This window comes from Tyto alba, unplaced genomic scaffold, assembly GCF_018691265.1.
Source record: "Tyto alba isolate M040663 unplaced genomic scaffold, T.alba_DEE_v4.0 Super-Scaffold_29, whole genome shotgun sequence".
In the NCBI taxonomy this organism is placed as follows: Eukaryota; Metazoa; Chordata; class Aves; order Strigiformes; family Tytonidae; genus Tyto; species Tyto alba.
Window position 1 is genome coordinate 7,836,043 of NW_024881303.1, and position 20,846 is coordinate 7,856,888.

General features: G+C 44.6%; 1 protein-coding gene across 1 annotated transcript in view; it reads left to right on the forward strand.

Annotated features, from left to right (window-relative positions):
• The window catches only part of PRKCH (protein kinase C eta), a 119,128-nt gene that overhangs the window by 46,437 nt on the left and 51,845 nt on the right, over nt 1–20,846 (forward strand). Inside the window, exons 3-9 of the mRNA XM_032996389.2 lie at nt 3,658–3,808; nt 4,603–4,637; nt 6,112–6,200; nt 7,859–7,988; nt 8,912–9,039; nt 11,231–11,374; nt 12,114–12,287. Of these exons, the coding sequence (XP_032852280.1) occupies nt 3,658–3,808; nt 4,603–4,637; nt 6,112–6,200; nt 7,859–7,988; nt 8,912–9,039; nt 11,231–11,374; nt 12,114–12,287 (851 nt within the window). The remainder of the gene's footprint in view (nt 1–3,657; nt 3,809–4,602; nt 4,638–6,111; nt 6,201–7,858; nt 7,989–8,911; nt 9,040–11,230; nt 11,375–12,113; nt 12,288–20,846) is intronic.

Below are 20,846 nucleotides of genomic sequence, written 5' to 3' on the forward strand. Positions count from 1 at the left end.
TCGCCCAGCAGCACTGGGAAACGTTCAGCAGACGTGATGGGTGCGAGCTGAGGAACTGCCATCTTGGTGGTTGGGGGGAAGGTGGTTTTGGCAGTGATATGTTCCACCATTTCAAAATCACTTGTGCCTTGTTGGAGGGTTGAGCTTGCTTGCTCTCCGTGGTGTGGTGCATGGGATGGGTGAGCGCCCAAGCCCTCTGAAAGAGGTTTTTATTCTGTGGGATGTGGTTGTGTATGTAGATCCACTAGATCGCATGGTGGATGGTCTCCTGCAGCTATGCCTGGGCCTGAGGTGTGGCTGAAGTTGTGCTGTGCTCTCCCTCTCCTTTTCATTCAAGACAGCATCAGGAAATGAGAAGAGTAATGTCCAAAAGAGCCGTTTGCATGTGAAAAATATTCCAGGCCTTCCTGAAGTCAGTCTTCTGCTTAGTAACAGATTTATTATAGTGCAATGAGAGGTGAGTGTAAGCATGGGTGAGGATCACCTGGAAGATGCGCAGCATCTGGAGAAAGTTAGCAGTCAGGTAGTGTGGGAAAAATGTGAAATTTGAGAAATGTTTTAAATATGAATTATGCTTTAAGGAAAAAAAAAGACAAAATACTTGTGGGATGTGTTTTAATGAAAAGTGGGTCTGTAAGGTGGAAGCCATTGTGCTGCGTGAGATGTTGGTGGCTGGAGAACAGGAGATGGAGGCCAAGTACAGCTGAGAGGAGAAGGCTCAAAGCTGGCTGTGGATGTGATCCACTGGTGCAGGCAGCGTGGAGACTTCTTCTATTGCCCATGAAAAAGTGAGTGCCTGTCATTTTTTGGTCTTCCTGAGCCATTTCAAAATTGCAGTCTCTCTGAAGTCAGGCAAACCACGGGAGCACACAGCAGTTTCCCACTCAGTGGCTTTGTGGGGCACCTTCAGGTGTCCCCTACTCCTGGTGCAAAGGACTGGTTTGCTCTTGGCTGCGTGTGGGCTTCTCACTGCATGAGAGAGCACCAGAGAGGCAATTACCCCATGCTGATTCTTGAGGGGAACTGTAACAAAACCAGAAACTACATGAGCTAAATTGGGAACATACTCTCTTAAACTCTGGTAAATGTGAGTGCATGAACTTAAAGGGCATCAGCTGTTGGGCTTCTAATGGAGCAGCTGGTAAGAAGCAAGCTGGTAACGGGATTGCTTCTTTAGTGATTTACTTACATGTTCACCACGCGCTCACAAACCTTGCTCTTCCCTTTCCATGTCTTGGAAGTTCTCCTGTACACTAAGACAGTATGCTTTGCCAGTTGAGGTGTTTGGCCATGATCCAGGAAAACACTTAAGCATATGCTTGAACCTAGTTCAAGATACTTCTCTTGAATCTAAGGGTGGGTAAATTCTGTAATGCTATAAGGGATTTCTTCTTTTTTTTTTTTTTTTTTTTTTTAATGCTGCCGTGAAGTTGCAGGAGGCTTGGACTCAGCAAAGTGACTGGCTCTTGATCTTTCTTTTGAGGAAGAGGGATGAACTGGTTGACCTCTTGATGTTCTTCTTGGCCATGTTTTCTATGGTCGATAATGAAGCTATTGAAATTGTGCAATGATGATTGAGTGTTTGGAAGGGATATTAAACCTCTGCGCATCAGCTCTCACTCGTGGAGATCAAAATGACATCTTGTGTGTGGGAAAGAGGCAAATTATTTCCCAGCTGCAGGGTTCCTCCATCTTGTTGTCATGTGTTTCTGGTTGCCCACTGACAGAGGCAGGATGCTGAACTAGATGGGCCAATGTTCTGATTCAGTCTGGCAGTTCTGTGGTCCCCTGAGTCCTGTTGACTGCAGTGAGAATTAAACGCATGTTTGAGCACTTCCCTCGAAAAGCAGGCTTTTCTGTGCCAGTCTCTCTGCACAGCTGCTTGAAGCTCTGCAGTGAAGAAGGCAGTTAAGTGCTTGGGTCAGCCCTACCACATCCTTTTTATGTGTTTTAATGGGACAGTCCTAATTTATGGTGTGCTTCCATTTTAAAAATAAATGCAAGCTTTCTTAAAGTCCAGCCATGCTCCACGTCGCAGTCATGCCATCGGGTAGGAGGTTTCCCTTAGTGCCTGTGGAGGGGATGCATGCACAAATGGCTGGGAGAACACATCAGGAAAAAAACTGCCCTCCAGCTTTATGGCCAGTTTTGCTTCTAAACCTGTGTGGCAAGAGTACCAAGAGGGATACATTGTGTGGCTTGCAGCCCTTTGAAGTGGCTGGGTTCAGTACTGAGAGGATGGCTTCCCTTATCTCCACTCCTGCGAAGAGGACCAGGAAATACGCCTGTGATGTGGGACTTTTAGATTTCAAGCCTTGATCAGGTTGACAGCTTTTCCCCCTTTTCCCCCCGCCCCGTAGTGGTTAATCAACAAAGCTAGTTGAAAGCAAGGAAATGCTTTGCCCCCTTTTTATGGGTAAATGAAGTGGGACGTTAACAGCTGTGTTTGGGTACTGCTGCTAATCCACCGCTCTGGAATAATCAGATGGGTTGGAAGTTTACAGACCGCCTGTCCCTTCCTGTGTCATTATATCCATGCAGAGGGTTTGGCAGTAGCTGGTGTTTGTCTTGCGTCCAGTCCATGCTCAAAAGGAGTCCTGAGTACATACCTCAGTGCACAGTCACCTCTAGCAGACTCCAGTGTGTGCCCCCAAAATGCATTTGTTAGCGGGGCCTTTACTTTGCAAAGCAACTAACTTGAAAACTGTGAATTTCATTTCTTCCTCCTGAGGCGAGTGTGCCCCAGATGAGGCTTTGATCTGGGAAGCTCAGCTGGGTCTGACCTGGTCTGTGTGAGGATCCCAGAGACCAGCTGGCTCTGGTTGCAAGTCAGATGGCTGCTGCCATATGGGAATGGCTTTCTTGATCTAGAGTTTAGTTCTGCCTTTTAAGAGTGACTTGTTTTGTGTAAATTGAACTTGGCTGGGATATTGTTATATGGCTGAACTAATTCCAGTAAAAAAAAAGTTAAATTAAATTTTGAGACAATTCAGATTTGAATGCTAGCAATTCCAGGGTCCCTGCTCCCCAGAATTTCAAAATATTATCTACCCTTTGAAAAATGAACCCTTTAAAGAAGGGTGAGAGTGGCACATGTCAAAAAACTAACAGTCCTTGACAAATTAAGTTGTGCCTTTTTATCCAATATAGGAAACAAAATTTCTACAAATGGTGATACAGAAGTGTAACATGGGTATACCAAAGGTGGAGAAATACTATTCACCCAGCAAGGCACTGCTTTGTCTCAGCAAGAGGGGTGCTGGTCAGTTGGTTACACAGAGTCTTGTTTTCAGGAGTATATTGCCCAAAAAGCTGTGAGTTCTAAAAACTTGTTATCTTTGAGCTTCTGGTCTGTTTACAGTTTGTGAATTAATGGGTTAGTGACATGTCTCAACATGGGAGAGGAGTGAAAGGAAAATGGAAAGAGGCAGTTATTTCTAGGTGAAGAATGTAATTTTGAGCTCAAGGGGCCTTTGCGATTAACTTCCTTGCCTGCCCCAGATGCTATCATCATTCTAGACCATGGCCCCCCATCTTCTAAACCAGGGATGTAATTGCAGCCTCGTGAAGCATTTTGTACCATAGCAAAACCAGGCATAATAACTGCATTATAATGTTAATGTTTTGTTGCTTCTTTTTTTCCTACCCCATTTATAGGGACTCTCCAAAGAGATCGAATTTTTAAGAACCTCACTCGGAAACGCCAGCGGGCAATGCGAAGGCGAGTGCATCAGGTGAACGGGCACAAATTCATGGCAACCTACCTGCGACAGCCCACGTACTGCTCGCACTGCAGGGAGTTCATCTGGTAAGAATGGCTCGAAGGTGGTGGTGCAGAGCTTCCCATCCCTTCGCGTCCTGGGGATTGACATGCCACCCTTGATCCTGAAACAGCCACCCAGCACTTCACCGTGGGCCACAGATGTGATTTCCCCTTTGCCATCAGGTTTAGCCGGGTATATTTATGCTGCAAACTGGGGTGTGCTGCAGGGAGGCCAGAGGTGATGTGTATCTTGGATGCTGGGGTGGTGTGGGGATGAGGCAATGTTCCTCACTTGTAAGCATAGATGTTATTTCCGGGTGGGGGGAGGCGGGAAGCAACTCAGACAACCTGAAGAAAGACCCCAGATATTAACTTGAGTGGAGCTTTGAGATTACACTGAGAAAAAACAGTTGCTTGAAAGACTAGAGAAGATGCCTGGGAACAGAAAAGCAATCAGAGGTGTGAGGTGAGACAAGTGGGGGAGTAGGCAGAACAGGGAGAAAAACTTAGATATGTCTCAAAAGAGTGTGGAGTGGGAGAGATAATAACAGGGTGTGGGCTGCTGGGATCAGTCTAATAAGTGTGGTGTGTGTTGTAATAAAGTGAGGTATTTCAGAAACTAGAGTGAGGGGGAATAACTTGCATGTTGACAGCCTACCCTGTAAGCTACGGCCCTTGCAGTGCTTTCTTATGCTCTCACACCCCTGTGCTGAATTGCACCATTATTGCTGGGCAGTTTTTCCCCAGGGATCTGGTCATTGGGGATCCTCTTGCATTTTGGCTCTCTCTTTTGTAAACAATCTGATGTTAAATTCTGGTTCATATTTTGTTTTGAACAGGGGCGTGTTTGGGAAGCAGGGATACCAGTGCCAAGGTAAGGTGCTCTGCTCCTGCGTGGTGTATGTAGGACGTGCTGTTTCGGGAGCACTTTCCTCTGGTGCTGGGACATCCTGCAGTTACAAGCTTCTCTGAAGCCACCACTCCTCTTCCTCCCCAGCCAGTCAAAACTGTGCATCTGAGCAGCTGTCAGGCTGAGCAACCACTTACATTCATACAAATACCATGGGGTCCAGTTGCTGTGTTTCATCCTGTGCAGATTCACTGAATTACTGAGTACATGCAACACCCAGCTAGGCTTGAGACATCCAGGTCCCTTCAGGACAGTGTTCAGCTGGTATTGGGACACAAAGTACCCTGCTGGAATGGCCATCCTCTTCCTTTCTCTCTCTGTGAAGTTAACAAAATGAAATTAGGGATGTGACTCCAAAGGGCAGCCTTGTGGGCTGGTGCAGCACTATTGTCTGAATGCATGTTTTGGCCGAATGGCTGTATAGATGTACGTGGTGCTTGTTTACACTTAATTATTGTTCTGCCTTTCCCTTTTTCTGTGGTAAGATGACAGAATTACTTGCTTCACAGGTGCATGGTCATTCAATATAGCCTTCTAATGCAGCCTGTTTCTTGTGCAATATAATAGAGCACTAGTGTCCTTATATGAAAGGAAGCTGCATGTAAACAAAACGGGTATCTTGCATAAAATTTCTGAGTGAAAGTGAATGTTATTGATATCCCTTCATGAGTGCAAGCTTAAGTTAGCAGCAAACAGAATAGTGTGGGGCCTCGCAACATATCTACAGCTTGCATTTTCCGTTACAAAAATCTTACGTAGTCAGTATCTACAGCCCTTAGTGGTGTCTACATTGTATGCTGGGTTATGGAGTGAAGGAATCAAAGTTCATTCCAGCCAAGCGAGCTTCAGACCTGGAGAAAAACTCTGTTTTAGGGCTGATTAGCCCTCTTGATGGGGACTAGCTAGTTAGCCTAGACAAAGCACCATTCTGCTGCAGTTGTCCAGCTTCACAGACCCAAGGATTGCACTGAGCCTCAGTGACAAACTAACCTGGGCAGGACTCACTTGGATATCCAGCGCAAGGAGCACTATGACAGTGAGATGTAGGGATGGCTTTGGGTATCTCAGACCTGTGTTCTCTAATGTTGTTTGTGTATTCTGTGTGAAGTGCTCTCCACTGGGTAATTATTCCAACAGCATTTTTTTTTAGTTCTTTTGAGAAGTTAACGCTGTTGTTTGTGTGTGTATCACCCGTATTTTATATAGGTAGCTCTTGCCTAGGCTGTATGAATGATCCAGTGCAGAATTTCTGTTTCAGGGGGTTGGAGATGCATCTCCAGATCTGTTACAAGATTTTGGAAATCCCAAGTCACTGATTATTTTTCACATCTTTACTGTGTTGTGATGATACAGCTGAGCCTTGAAGAACTCATCTGGTGGGTTGATTTGTTCAGAGTCTTTCAAGAACTCTTTTCAGCATGCCTCTTTTATTTCCTAGTATGCACCTGTGTTGTACACAAGCGCTGCCATCATCTAATTGTTACAGCTTGCACGTGCCAAAACAATACTAACAAGACCGATCTCAAGGTAAAGTCACGTTGGTTATTTTGAATCATCATAATTTGTGAATCTTCAGGGTTATCTGGGTTAATGGGGGATGTCCTATAACAATTTACTCTGTATTATGTTTATTCATGGATTTAAAAGTGAGAAAGAGTGATAGGGACATGCATAAAGGCCATGTGATATCATCTGGTTGTCCTTCTGTTAATGCCAATAACTGGTTGGACTATCACATAGGTTAGGAAGGCAGGGTGTCTTCACTGGAAGACATCAGGAAATAGTAAATCCACTATTTTCCTTGGTAATTGTCTTGCATGATTAACTGTGTTGTCAGCAAAATTTGGTGCTTGGTTCTTAAGGTGGATTTCTCTGGCTTTAAAGTCCAACCACTGGTTTTTGTTATGCCTCCTTTCTTTTCTGGTAACTTTAGTCATTGCTCCACACCTTTACTCTATGGAATTATTTATGTTGTAATAAAGAACCTTTGCATAAGTTGTGTTTCTGAAGGTTTTCTTTCTTACTAGTTTTGGCTGTGTTTGGTGGGAGTAGCATCCCCACATAAAACTGCCCTGTGCATTGCATATGTCATTTCTATAACTGGAAATTGTTTAATAAATGTGCAAGGAAAATTCAATTGAAGTATTTTTAATTGGGATGTAGCCCTTTATGGTGTGCCATGCAGAAACCTTCTTTCCAGTGCAGATAAGCAATTGCCTTTGCTCATTATTTCTTGCCTCTGAACTACTGAGCTAGACTTCTTAAAATGACCCCTTGCCAAACCAGATGAAAATAAGTTAAAGTGCTTAAGGCTAAAGTGCATGTTAAATGGTGAGTCTCATAACGCCTCTTTTAGGATTGTGAAGGGTTTATAACACCTCTAAGCTACTTTAAAAGAAGACAAAGGTGAGGAGGCACTGTTCACTTTAAACTCATTGTTTCAGTGCACCACTGGCTTTTCTTTGTGAAGTGGTGGGTTTCCCCTCCATCTTCCAGGACCTGCATGTTGAGACACAAAATGGAAAGTAATGAAGAGGTTCGATGGGGGTGGGTTTCTTCAGCCTGTAACGTTTTCTAAGTTGTCTTTGAGGTCTGAATTGTCCACAGTTTGAAAAGAACAAGGTTAAAAAGGGGGATGAGAGCAAGTGAAATCTGGGCCTGAAATGAGACTGTTAATAACAAGGAGGGTGAGAAGAGAAATGAGAACTCTAGGAGGAGCTGGGAAAACTATTCTATATTAAACTTAATAAAATCAACAGTTCTATCTAAAGTTACATCTTTGCACACAGTATGCAAGTTAATAATTTGAAAACTGGTTAGTTACAAAATACTGTAGCTAACATAATTTATATGTAGCGCTCAGTGTGATAGGTTTGTGATGAGGTAATCCACACTTCTAAATCTAACTTGGTTTTAAGAATTTAAAATTGGCTAGGCAGCTCTTTTTAAAATCCACTTTGTCAGGTAGTTCAGCTTGCCTATCAAGGCTTGTAAGAGGTGAGGTTGTTCATTTTGTTCACTTGCAGGAGACCTCAGTGAGGTGATGGATTGGGATGTTTTGTCAGTTGAAATTAGTTTCATAGTTTTGCACTTAAATGCCTGTATGTAAATGAACATCAGAGTGCATATCTATCTAGCTATCTATCTAAAAATTTTAAATCTGTGCTTTTCTTTTGGTCCCTCAGGTGACTGAACAGAGGTTTGGAATCAATATTCCTCATAAATTCAGCGTCCACAACTACAAAGTCCCAACTTTCTGTGACCACTGTGGTTCCTTGCTCTGGGGAATCATGCGACAGGGCCTACAGTGTAAAAGTGAGCAGCTTCTTATTGTAGTCTTTTCACAAAATATATATATTTTTCGACTCTTGTTGCACTGTGTGGGCTTGATTTCTGCAACCTTCAAGAGAAAGCTGAGCAATGAATATTCATCTTTGCAAGAGTTAAAAAACCACTGATCTACTTTTTAATCTCTGGCTTCCAGAAGGACTCTACTTTGCACTCTCAGCACAGTTTTGTTTAAATTGCATTACTGAAAATATTCTTGGGTATTGCTGCTTCCTGCATTCATTTTTCTGTTTACCTGAAGGTTATTCCTCAGCTAATGAGATAAGGTAATGAAAAGGCATCCAAGGGAAAAAAAAAAAAGATCATTGCTTTAGGTTGACTGCCCTGTTTGTCATGCTGTTAATTGATGACAAAACATGTCCTGGTGTTAGGTTTTTCTTTCAGTGATCCAGACTGCAAAATCATAACAGTCTCCATTTGCCTTCATCTCCCACAAGAGGGGGTGTGTGTGTCCATGAACAAGAGCAAGAAAGATTTTAGTTTCCCACTGAACAATATGTCTTTAAAATTAGATACCTGCAAACGCAGAGGAAGTTTGTTGTGAATTCTGTGGCATTATAAATACTAATTTTACCTGCAGGCATAGCTGCAATGGTATTGATATACCTGACAAACGTGCTTATGAATAGCTTCAGGCAATGTGTCATCCTTCTTGGAGAGTTTGGGGTGTATTCCTGATTTTGAAGAGTTTATTCACTGATGAGAGTCCCAATTTTGTTTCGGCTGAGATCAGTGGCAAAAATCCCTATAGTTTAAAGGCATAGAGTAGATCCAGATGCGTATATTTCCTGAAGCAGAATTGCTAAATTATTTCTCAGCAATAAATCCCTCCAAGCTATTTTAATTATTCCTTTGCTTTTACTTTCTGTCTTTACCATCACCCCTGTCAGTCTGTAAAATGAATGTCCACATCCGATGCCAATCAAATGTTGCACCAAACTGTGGGGTGAACTCAGCAGAACTTGCTAAAACCTTGGCATGCATGGGTCTGCAACCAGGAAGCATTTCCCCAAATTCGGTGAGTCCTTTTCTTTGTTCTTTTTTTCCTTTATTTAAAACATTTACATGTAAGTCTTCATATGGGTACAGAAGTCAGAGACTTCAGTTATAGCAGACGGTGTTGGGTGGTGGACTGCATGACCAAGCTGTTACTGTCTGTGGCTTTTGGCAAAGACTTCACCAGGAAAATGGATGTCCTATGTCCAGGTTTACCCTAACAGAGGCTTTAGTCTGTAGGTGTTGCTTAGTTGTCTGCTTACGTTTCACAGTGATGTGACTTCATCAACTCTTTTATCTGTTTGGCATGAATGAGAGGAGAATAAGACCCCAAACTAATTAATGGTCAATATAATTCAGGCCATGCCTTTTTTTACCTTTCCCATGAATGCAAATGCACTGTCTGCTTATGCTCTATTCCAAGCTACATATGAAGAGCTCAGCAAGAGGACTAGGATCTCTTCCCTGCTTTGTCACTGTTTTTTCCTGAGTGATTTTGGGGAAACTGTTTCACTCTTCACTACAGTTTCCTCAGCTCAACAGGGCCCAGGTCCTTGTCAGCACAACCTCACCTCTGGCCTTTGCTGCCCGAGACAGGGTCCCAGTGGGATTGTTGCCAGACTTGGGACATACGTGTACAATTTCTGCTTGTCAGTACTTAAGGCATCCTAAAAGTCTAGCTGTTGTATATCTGAGTCTATTCAGACAGTTTAAAACACACTGTAAGAGCTTGAGTGAAAATGCCCATAAAGGGTAATGGAAATCAGAGCTGTCATTTGGTAACCAGTTTTCATCACGTTTCCTTTGTGAGCAGTTTTGAAAAGTGAGTTTGCTTGAGACCACAATAACCCATAATAAAATGTCGATCTATTTATTTTTAATTGGACAAAAATTAAATATTAAACCCCAAAACATACTTGCCCAGACCTGGTAAATCTTGGCATACAGTCAGCTACATTGGTTGACTACATGATACTGTATCAGCCTAGCCTGTGAGCTGCCCCTTTTGATTTCAGTTGGTTTGTGGCAAATGAGACTTTCTTATCTTTGCTCTTCATGCTGTAGTAGTTCAGGGGGACAGTTATCCTGGGAGTTACAGGGAAATACAAGTCCCACACTCCCTTCTCAGTTCCGTAAAAATCAGTGCTTGTTTGCATTTGTTGTTTGCATAATCTGCACATCAAAAGGAGATGGAACAAGGAAAATAAAAATATCTGCTTGGTGTTTAACAATCTCTTCTCGTTATTCATGAGATAAAGGCTCTTGGTAAGTGTTCAGACTGTGCTGTAAGCTTAAATCTACTGGGAGTTTTTCTGGGTACTGTACTGAATCCTCTTGGTTCCTTCCCCGTAGCTGGGATTGCCATTTCTGTGGCAATCAGACAAGTCTTCTGTGCAGGAAGAATTTTGCTTTACACCAAAGTAGTCACAAGGTGGAGCTCAAGAAGTCTGTGTGGCTTTTTTTCTGGCTAATGAACTAGATAAAAATACTCGTGGCTTATGTGCATACTCATACCTGGAGAGTTGTGAACTGAGGGCACTGGAAGTTTGTATTCTGCAAAAATAGGAACTCTAGAAATGTGTGCTGGTACAATTCTTGAAAATGCAGACACCTTACTGCTGGCGTGGGAATGAACAGCCTTTCATTGACTTTACAGCAGTGGAGGAAGCCAGCAGCCCAACTGTGAGGAAGAAAAATATTTTAAGTTTGGGTGCCACTGAACTGGGTTTTGAATAAGAGTCTTTTAAATCAGGTAGAAACTTAACAGATTCAGATGAAATCTGCTCGCGTTCTAGAGTTCTAGATCTCACCAGCACTTTGCATATTGCAGAAATTATGCAGTTCTCCTTGCTCTGATGTTAGATGGGAAACTTGGAGTTCCACACTCACTGTCTTATTTTTCTGGGGAGTAAGGATGGAGAGAGGCAGGCTTGCCTCTTGGATCTGCTGGGCAGTAGGCTTACAACTTAAAATGCCCAGGTCAGGAACCAGTGTTGACATCTCAGCACAGCCCTGCACAGTGCTGAGGTTGGCTGGCCACACGTAACAGCTGTGTGGGGTGCTGGTACCAACGTGCTTTCTGCTCCAGTGGCCCAGCAGTACATCTGAACAGGTCCTGAATGCCCAGGTTGGTAGGCTGACTACTTGTGTACACCTCTCAGTCAAAAGTGTAATTTCTACACAGACTGATACTTATTTAATTTCCTCCACAGAAATTGGTTTCAAGATCTACTTTGAGACACCAGGGAAAAGGCAGCCTGAAAGATGGCAACAACGTTAGTGAAAGTTCGGCAAGCAAACTTGGGATCAAAGACTTAACCTTCCTTCGTGTATTGGGAAAGGGCAGTTTTGGAAAGGTGAGAGTTATTTGTGCCTGTTCTGGGGAAAACCGCATTCCTCATTTAAGAAGCTCCAAGGTAGATGAAGTTATTTCATAACATGGCACACAAGCTGTCCAGTGGAGTATGCTTTGTGCAGCAAGGTTGGCTACAGAAAGCAAGGAGAAAATGGAAGAAAGTTGACATCAAAGTGAAGAATTGGATATCATTAAAAAAAAAGAAAAACTTTAGCAACCAAAGAAGTAGCTGCATGCCAGGGCCCATACCAGAAATTGCAAGTGTGTGCATTAACACTCTTTTGGGCAGCATTTCTTGGAGCATGTAAAGACTTTTCCTTTAAAGGAAACAGGGCAGTGGTTTCAAATGCAGTGAGATGGGGGTTTTGTTTCTCTGCTTTGCCACAAAGCCAATGTGAAATGGTGCGTTTGAATTTGATAACTGAGGAGGGCAGTGGGATGGGTGGCACTGCTCAGGGGGTTTGCCCTGGCACAGCGGATGAGCTTTGACCAGCTAGCTCCACACCAGACACTGGAGCAACGTGTGTGGGTATTTCTATCTGGAGAAGCCTGCTGCAGGCAGTAGCATGTGTGTCATTGATTGTACACTGATGCCCATACTAACAGGCTGACTCACCTGCAGCCACAAGCCTGGTCATGAGATAACTGACCTTTCTTGTGTGAGAAGGTGTGAGACGCTCTGTGTTGCTCATAGAGGCTGAGGGCCCAGCCCTTGCAATTCATCCTCCCCCTTGGTTTAGGTGATGCTTGCCAAGATGAAAGAGAGTGGGCAGCTCTATGCAGTGAAGGTGTTGAAGAAGGACGTCATTCTTCAAGATGATGATGTTGAATGCACCATGACCGAGAAACGCATCCTTTCCTTAGCAAGGAACCACCCATTCCTCACCAAGCTCTACTGTTGCTTCCAGACTCCTGTAAGTATAGCCTAGGCAGTGGACTGCCTTCCTCCTGACACTGGCTGGCATGCTCAGGACAGAGAGGCTCTATCCTGTGTATTTATTCCCTGGCCTGGTAAAAATGTCCACTTTAGACACAGGAGAAACCTCCCTGCTCAAGGGTGAACAGAACCCTCTGAGGTAATCCACCTCTAACATCTGCTGGACATTTGGCAAACAAAATCCTGGCTTGTTCTAGGCTCCCTAACAAAATGGTAGTAACAGGGAAGCCTTTCTTGGTGTATTCCCTAGAAACATCTTTGTGCCACTGAATGGTTCCAAATGCGTATGCACAAATGTCTACAGACCTACAGCGTCTTCCAGTTGCTGTGGGATCTCAGGCTCTGTGGTCTGGCTACCTGAATTTTAACAGGACTATTTGCATTGAATTTTCCACAAACTTAATGATTTGTACTTGGAAGCAAGGGTAGCCTCCTGTATTTACCAGCCATTGTATAATGCTCAGAACTGAATGAAAGATCCATCTGGGGTTACTGGAAAGGATCTTACTGACATGTGTGGACACTGAATCAGATCTATATACAGTTGGTATTTCTTATGTAGATAAGACAAATGATGGCACTGCTGTCACTTGTGGTGTGTATACCTCCACGTACGGTCTGCCTGTCCAGCTTAGAGCCTCCTCTGGTGTGTGCGTGTGGGTGGAAGCGTGTCACTGATGTGGGTGGTGGAGGGAGGAGTGGCTGTGATGGAGGCAGTGGCCACAGCCGTGTCCCAGCAAGGTAAGTCTGGCAGTCCCTGAGCTAAGCTGTTGTTAGAACTAAAGCATTTTCTTCAGTGTAGCTCTTGCAAGCTGTCTGGGCTCCTTTCCAGTTGCTTTTTGTCCATTGCTAAATGATAGCAGAGCTTGTTTTCCTCTTAGAACAGTCAGGAGAAACTTTGCCCTTTTAACTGTGGCTTCACTCCTCCTACATAAGCCCAAAATACTTACCAGAAAAAAAGTCATCTTGCCACCCACCCATTTCTCTTCTCACTGGGGTGATGCAATAGCCAGCTATGGAGTTTGAGAGTTTGAGTTGTGCTCTTTTAGGGTGGAGCCCTTGGGTAGACTCACATAATAGAAATAAGGTAGTTTGGTTTTGTGTTGTTTTTTATATACAGCTTACATGGTTCACAGAGCAACTGTGCTGTATAGCAGAAACAAAACTTAAAGCTCACTGTCACTAGTAACCAAGGAAACTCCTATTTTATTTCATAATATGAAGACTCAGGGCCCAAATTTTAATGGTTTTCCTGAAGTTCTCATGTAAAATATCAGAAATGTCCAGTACTGATATGTGCTGTTTGAGGTGAGATGTGGGATAGCAGTGGTTTTTGCTCCTCGTGGCTATGCTTTTTGCTATGGCTTTGCTTACTGAATTGCAATGTAGATGCGAAAATACCAAGTGTGCTTCTGGGCTGTGTAAAGTATTTCCCATGAACTTCGGGAAGTTTTAAGGTCACTGTGCTAGTACTGTCTGTCATGTTCAAAAAATGCATGCAATCTGCTATGGGTGCAGGCAAGGTCTGCTGGGCTGATGAAGTAATTGCAGTGTTTTGCAAAGCAGAAAAAAAGGGAAGAACTCAGCCTGTTTAGACTAGCAAATTGAAAGCAAAAAGAGGATCTGATTGATGTCTGCAGATGTTGAACACTGAGGAGGGAAACAAAACTGTCAAGATGCTGGCTAAGATTAAATGAGTCTAGACTGGCCATGGATACAGTTAGACTGGAAATGAAAGGGAGGTTGCTAAACAGTAGAGCAGCCTGGAACAGGAATTTCTGGACCAGCTTGTCAGAGGAGCGGAGGGAATAACCCTGCAGCCTTTGCTGCCCTGAATGCAGAGCTGGTCAGTCTCGGAAAGGATGCCAGCAGAGTGGTGCTTGTCACAGGAGGACCCTGCGATCTCCAGCCTACCCCAGATTCCTCTTCTACTTGAATCCCACTTCACCCCATTATCTAGATTGTCAGTAACAGAAAGCCACTTCAGTAATAAACAAAACCAAAAAGGGAAGCATTTACAAAGGAAAAAGTAGATTTCAGACTAATGTGGTTCATCATGTGCTTCGCCCATGTTCTGCACTCAGTGGCACTCACTTCAATCCAGTATAACCAGATTTAAATTGCTTATAAAAGCATAATTAAATCCCTTTGTTATCGTAGAGAAATCATTGCAATAGCAGTGTATTCATTGGACAGAGTCCTTTCAGGAGGTCTTAACCAGGCTGTGATGCAGTGCTTAGGGTTTCTGCTCATCCCGTACATGGCATTGGGTTATCCCCTCCATTAACACTAACTTTACAGAAAAGAATATATATATGTATGTTTTACATTTAAAACATATATTTAAAACATATATTTAAAAAATGAGTAACCACTTACTCAAAATGTTGGCCTTCAGTCATATTTAAAAATGTTACTTACGTTTGGAGTTGGGGCAAGGTTGCACAAAACAATACCTAGTTTCACTTGCAGTTACATGGAAACCACATTGCATGTATCACACTTACAGCCCACACTCTGAAAATGGTATTAATGGTTTACGTTATAAAGAACAAATCATGACTCCAGTCTGCTATGGAGATCCTGGATAAATAATGACCTACTGGGCCTGCCTTTAGGAATTTTTCAAGAACTAGTCATTTTGAGGCTTCTTACGATTTGTTAAAGCAAAGTGAGAGGCCGATCCCATAAGGTGCATCAAGGCAGGCTGGGACTAACTGGCAGGGTCCGTAGCCCAGCTGGAAGGTAGCCGGGACTTATGGCAGGTGCCAAGTTCAGTATGAGCCAGCAGTAGAGTCTCATTGCATGTAAGTGAAATTATGTACCAGGCTGCTTCAGGAGCTCAGGGGAAGTCATTATCCCCTCTGCCTGGCACTGTTGAGGCTGTACCTAGAATAGAGGTGTCTAGTTATGAACATCCACGCAGTTTAAGAGGAAATTGTGGAAACTGGAAAGGAAGGACCTTGGAAGTGCCGGGAAAGCTGCAGCAGTTTGAGGACAGAGCACTCGAAGGGTTTGAGGGTTTGTGTGGTTCTAGAGCCATTTGAATTCTGAGTCTTGTATAATATTCTACACAAATCAGCAAACTCTTTCCTGGACTTAAGCAGCCTAGGGGGAATTTAAACAGCCTGGGGCCTGTCTGTGCTGCGTGGTGCTATGTCGTGTAGTGCCAATAATCTAGCATTAGCTGAGCTGGCACAAGTACAGAAACAGCAGTGCATCACCTGAGTTCATCTATATTGCTGCTACATTTGCTTGCCTGTTTTAGAGCTAGCTGAGGTTTTTCTGTACTTACATTAGCTGCTGATGGTTTTCTGTTCTCTTGTGCTGCCTCTGTCCTCAGTGTGGTCCTAACTTAGTCTCAGCTGCAGCATAAGTGATACCCGCTAGTGAGGGCTGCTTTATTTCCCCAAGGTGAGCTGATCTGCCTGACCTCCAAACAGCCTCCTTGCACCGTCACAGATAAATACTTGCAGCCACTAGGTGGTAGGAGCTGCAAATGTTGTCTCTGCCTGGTGTATGGGTCACAGTTTTCAGAGCCTAAGGAGGAAATATTAGCTGCACTGCAGGCTGGCAGAGGCTCGGCATGGCCCTCTGCGTGCCCTGCGCTAGGCTGGGCAGTTTTAAACTTGTACCTCCAGATTCCTTTCCTTTGAACGGCAAGGAAGGAGTCCTGCTGCTCCCTTGCAGGGGGGACAGTTTAAGTCCTGCTCCAGCGGCATCTGTGTGAGGTCTTGCTTGTTCACCACATCTCTGATTTTTTTTTTTTTTTTTTTTTTTTTTAATTGAAAGCCTTGCCTTGGGAACTTTCCACCTTGCCTAAGCCATTTACCTCTGCTTTTTCTAGGGCCTTAGACTCATCCTTTAGTGTCAGAGAGGATTATGCTCCCACTCCAGTAATCTGTGAGTTGCTGACAGGTGCTGGGGCTGACCTGCGGATAATCGTGGATCCCACGTTAGGGGTCACAAGCACCAAAAAATGCTTGCTTCCGTTTACCTGACACCGGTGTGATCCAACACCTCAGCAATACTGTCCTAGAATGGTTGAAAGAGGCTATATGTATAAATAGCTAAGTCAGTAATTTAATCCTGGGGAATGGGGATCCTGGAATGTTTTAATTAAAATGGGTTTGCAGTAAATAGGTCCTGTCTTCTTTGGGGTTTAGGAACCATCCTTCCTGCACAGGTGGTTTACTTTTAAATTCTTTTGTCTCCACTCGTATGCATGAGAATGAAAAGGGCTGGGGGAGATCAGCTTCCCATGCAAACAGTGTCAAATAGCTTCTGGGTTTTATGTTTATTACCCTTATCCTTTTCTCATGACTGCAGGGTGCTTCCAGGGGACCGTCCCCCAGGCGATGCTGTTTCCAGCACTGTCCTTGCTAACCTGATCGTTATATGGATTTGCTTTCCGTGTGGCTCTGCTGACAGTTGCTGAGGCACAGAGCCTGCCCATGTTGTTCCAAAAATAGTGAGACACGAGAAGTTGGCAGAGGGGCATGATTTTCTATAATGAGCGTCCTTCCAAGATAATAGCTAGCAGGGGTGCTGTTGAAGCTGGTAGGGACTGGCCCAGGGACTCCAGGGCAGCATAATCATTGAACTGCTCCCGTTTTATGAGGGCAGCCTGCTGACTGGCACGCAGCATTCCGCTCCCTTTACAAGCTGCGGGCTGATGTCACGCTCTCAACATGGAAGGGGAAGGTTTCTCCATGTCTCTGCTGGCTATTGGGGCACTCAAGCAGTTCTCCCAGGGTCAGTGTGGGCATCTTATCATGGATCACCCAGATGTTTAGAGAGATGAGCCTGTATTTCACCTCCTAGAAGTGTTAGAGCTAACCTGGAGCCTTTGACGAGGGTATAATTTTCAAGGGTGTGCCCACCAGCCACAGTGGTGGGACTGAGCAGTGGCAGGTGGCTGGCTGCTTACCCCACCCCTTAGTCCCCAGATGCCAAAGGAGAAGTCTAGGTGCCCTTGTATGTCCAGAGGAGTCCCTCAGTCATGATCCCTCCAGGGGATCTCCGGCATGAGCCTGGTTGTCCACCAGCCACTCCGCTGTCACCAAATGGGTAGAGCACAGGGCAGCCCTGGGGCAGAGCCTGTCACGGAGGAGGTGAGGAAGGCTGGAAAGGCACTGGCAGCCATCCCGGGGCTCTGGTTGGATGAGCAAGTGTCCTGACACAGGCCTTGGAGTGTGCTGGTGGGCGGTAAGGAAGCAGCGAAGCCTCTCTGATGTTCTCTTTGAAAGGCGCTGAGGGGGAGCCCTTTGGGAGCAGAGAGGACAGCTTTGATCATCAACCAAGCTCTAAACCCCGAGACTTCCCTCTCTGGCATGTTGGGGAGGCACAACTCCATGCATACATACATCTGACAGACGAATGCAATTCTTGGATGCTTTTCTGCAAGCACTGAGACTTCTTCCCCTGTTCTTGTGCGTTGAAAGCATTGCCAGCCCCAAGCCACTGTGCTGGAAGACCAGCACACACTTCAGTTTTGTTGCTACCAGGCAAAATCAAGCCAAAATGTTGATGGGGACATCCTGTTTCTCGGCCTGGCATTTTCCAAAAACGTTGGTACAGTCTAGCATGCTTCTGGCCATAAACACAGGTGCCCTGCTGAGGTCTTGCTGCAAAGTCTTTCCAAAGTCAGGCTTGAAGGAGCTTGAGTTGTGCTTTAGCTGGGGCCCTGAGGCAGCAATTTAGTTTTTTTGGGGGTCTGTTGGGCAGGGAGGTATAGGGAAATTTCCTCTCTCCACCTTCACTTTCTGGCGTGGCTTATGCAGGTGTGTGTGCTGCGACGCCCTCGTGTTGGCTTTGCAACCATGAGAAGGGCAGTTGGTTTCTACCTTTCTCTGGCTCCTGGTCCTGTCTAGCACCAAACAAAGGCTGACTGGTCAAAACTGTGTTTTTCTGTGGTTTTACAGTGTTCACATCCACCAAAGCCCCATGACATCTCTGCTGTCATGCTGGCTCAAGTTGCTGGTAAACCAGATGTGTGAGGCCTCCAAAGTTCAGCCTGAAAGGCTCGGCTTTTCTCTCGTGTGCACACCTTGCGGTGGTCTCTTCGTTGCAGGAACATGTGGGGTTGGGGGCTTTTTTTGTAGACGGAGTGGTTTTGCTTACAGAAGAAACAAGATCAGACTGACATTTCTGATTTTATCTGTGAACACTGAGTGTCCACACTTAGGCTGCACACTGAGGTGGTATGAGCTGAAGTGAAAATATGAACAGAAGGGTTAGCTGTCATCATCATGTTGTAGTCTCTGAGTGTAACTTTCCCCCTTGTTGTTGAGGGACTTCGGATACTTGCATTTTTATGAAGCTGAGAAAATGCCTGTCTCCATCTGCAGTGGCTTATGAGAGAGATTGTACCTGTTAGACAAAATTATCAAGCTTAGTGCAAGGGTAGCTGAAGGAGATGCTGTTGCTTATGGTTAGCCACAGTATGTGAAACTAATATTTTTCTTTGGACTTAAAATTGAGGAAGTTGTTGCATAAAGAGGGGTCAAAGGTGAACCCAGTCACAAACAGCCTGAGCAAGCAGGTGCCAGTCAGTTTTGAGGAGGAGTAGGGGTAAAAAAAAAAAAAAAAAAAAAAAAAAAAAAGACAATCATAGCTCAGAGGAGAGGTAACCAACCACCTGAGGTGTGACCCAGTGCCGCTTTAGGTTTCAGTCTCTTTGAATCTGTACTGCTTTCCAAGTGATGTTTAAGGTGAGAGGATGGATCCACAAAGCCCTCATAACAAGCTGTTTTGATAAGTGTTTTGGCACTCTTAATTTTCCTGAAGATCTTTGACAGAGCTTGGAGAGGTCTCTAGCCTTCCCCAGCATAGTCTGAGGGCAGCAAATATTGCAGACTTCAGTATTTTTAAAAACAGTCCAGAGCTGTCTCAAGTTGGTCACTCCAAACAGGAAACAATAATTCCAGTAGCTTTTCTTCTGAACTGAGGGCTGTAAGAAGAGCATGATCTTTACAGAGCTACTTTCCTCTGAGACACCATGATACCAGCAGCCAGCTGAGGGGTGCAGATGTCCTATAAATCTTTGATTAACAGGTGATGTCTATAGTTTGATATATTTTAGTTCCTTATTCCTCAATTTATTCCTCTCTAAGTTCAGCCAGCCCTTTGTTTTTTGATCTTTCAGGTGGGAAGGAATGTTTATGTAGTTTTCTGTGCAATAATTTTCAAAGGTCTGGTGGTGAGGATTTAATTTTATTTCTTCTTTCAATTTGTTTTGTATTGTTTGGATATTTTATTTTAATGGTGGCCAAGCTGGCTTTTATTTTTTTTTTTTTTAATTGGGATTACACAAACATTTTTGGTACGTGATTTAATTGGTTGACCCAGTACATGAGATTTTTTTTTTTTTTTTTTCCCTAGTTGGGGTTTTTGTTTTGTTTCCAGTGGAACAGTTACAAATGAAAGAGTGATAAATATCATCCTTTGGCATGTATGTTGAGTAAAAGTTTCTGGTCATAAGATGAGCTAATCACACGATGGTGCTGTGAATTAGACCATCTTGAGGGGAGGGAATGAGGAGGAAGGATACATGTATGGTTCACTCACATATCCCAGAGGTTGCATTGGTCCAGAGAAACGATTGAATTTGTGTGTTATAAAAACTGTCTGGCCTGTGAGCTTGAAATTTCAGCCATGTGGTTAAGAAAACAGGGGCAGAAATTTGGAAGGTGTATTTAGATTCGTGATTTTTTTTTTTTTTTTTTTTTTTTTTTTTTTTTTCCCCCACCCTGGGGCAGGTGGGAACCCACAACTCCCCATCAGCTCACTCTGGGTCGTGGCTGTCGTTTTTCAGCTCTTCTGGAAGGAACTCAGCGTTGATACCGTGCTGTGCACACATGCGCGTGGCAGGCAGCCTTCACCCCGAGGGACCCCGCAGAGTTTATTTATGCAAATGGCAAGAGCCAATTTGTTGTTCTCTAGGCGATGTTTACGTGCCTCGCTGCCCCGGCGTAGGAAAGCCTGCGTTGTGCCCACAGTCATCAGCGTCAGATAGGAGAGCGGGGTTGTCAGTGGTAGCTGGTGATAACTGCCCCGTTCCCGTAGGTGTGACGGTGACACCGGTGGCTCTTTGTTAAAGGAGCTAAAAATGAGCCTGGTGTGAGGGGAAGTGACCTGTGCTTCTCAGAATCGTGCTCACCAGCTGCCCAGCCTGGAGGAGCTGCTGCGTGCACTTTCTGAGTTTGCTTAATACTCACTGCACCTCTTTCTGGCTAAACAACACCCCAAAACCAGCAGAAGAAATAAACCTTCCCTTTCTCAGCCTTTGAGATGTGACACCATGCGCAGTGGTCTCCCCCCGTCTCCGCAGCCCCAGGGCCGTGTGTGCCACCTGTGGCACGGTCCCTTGCCGTCGCTTGGTTTCTTCTAAGCAGAAGTGGTTCCTGAGGCTGGCATCTACTTCTGCAGTCACGGAAGCAGAGAGGTGGAACGGCTAACAGAGCGCCAAAAATCAGCTAGCAGATGGCTGTAAAACCTGCTGCCTTTCTGCCTCCGCCTGGGAGCCCTGGGCTGC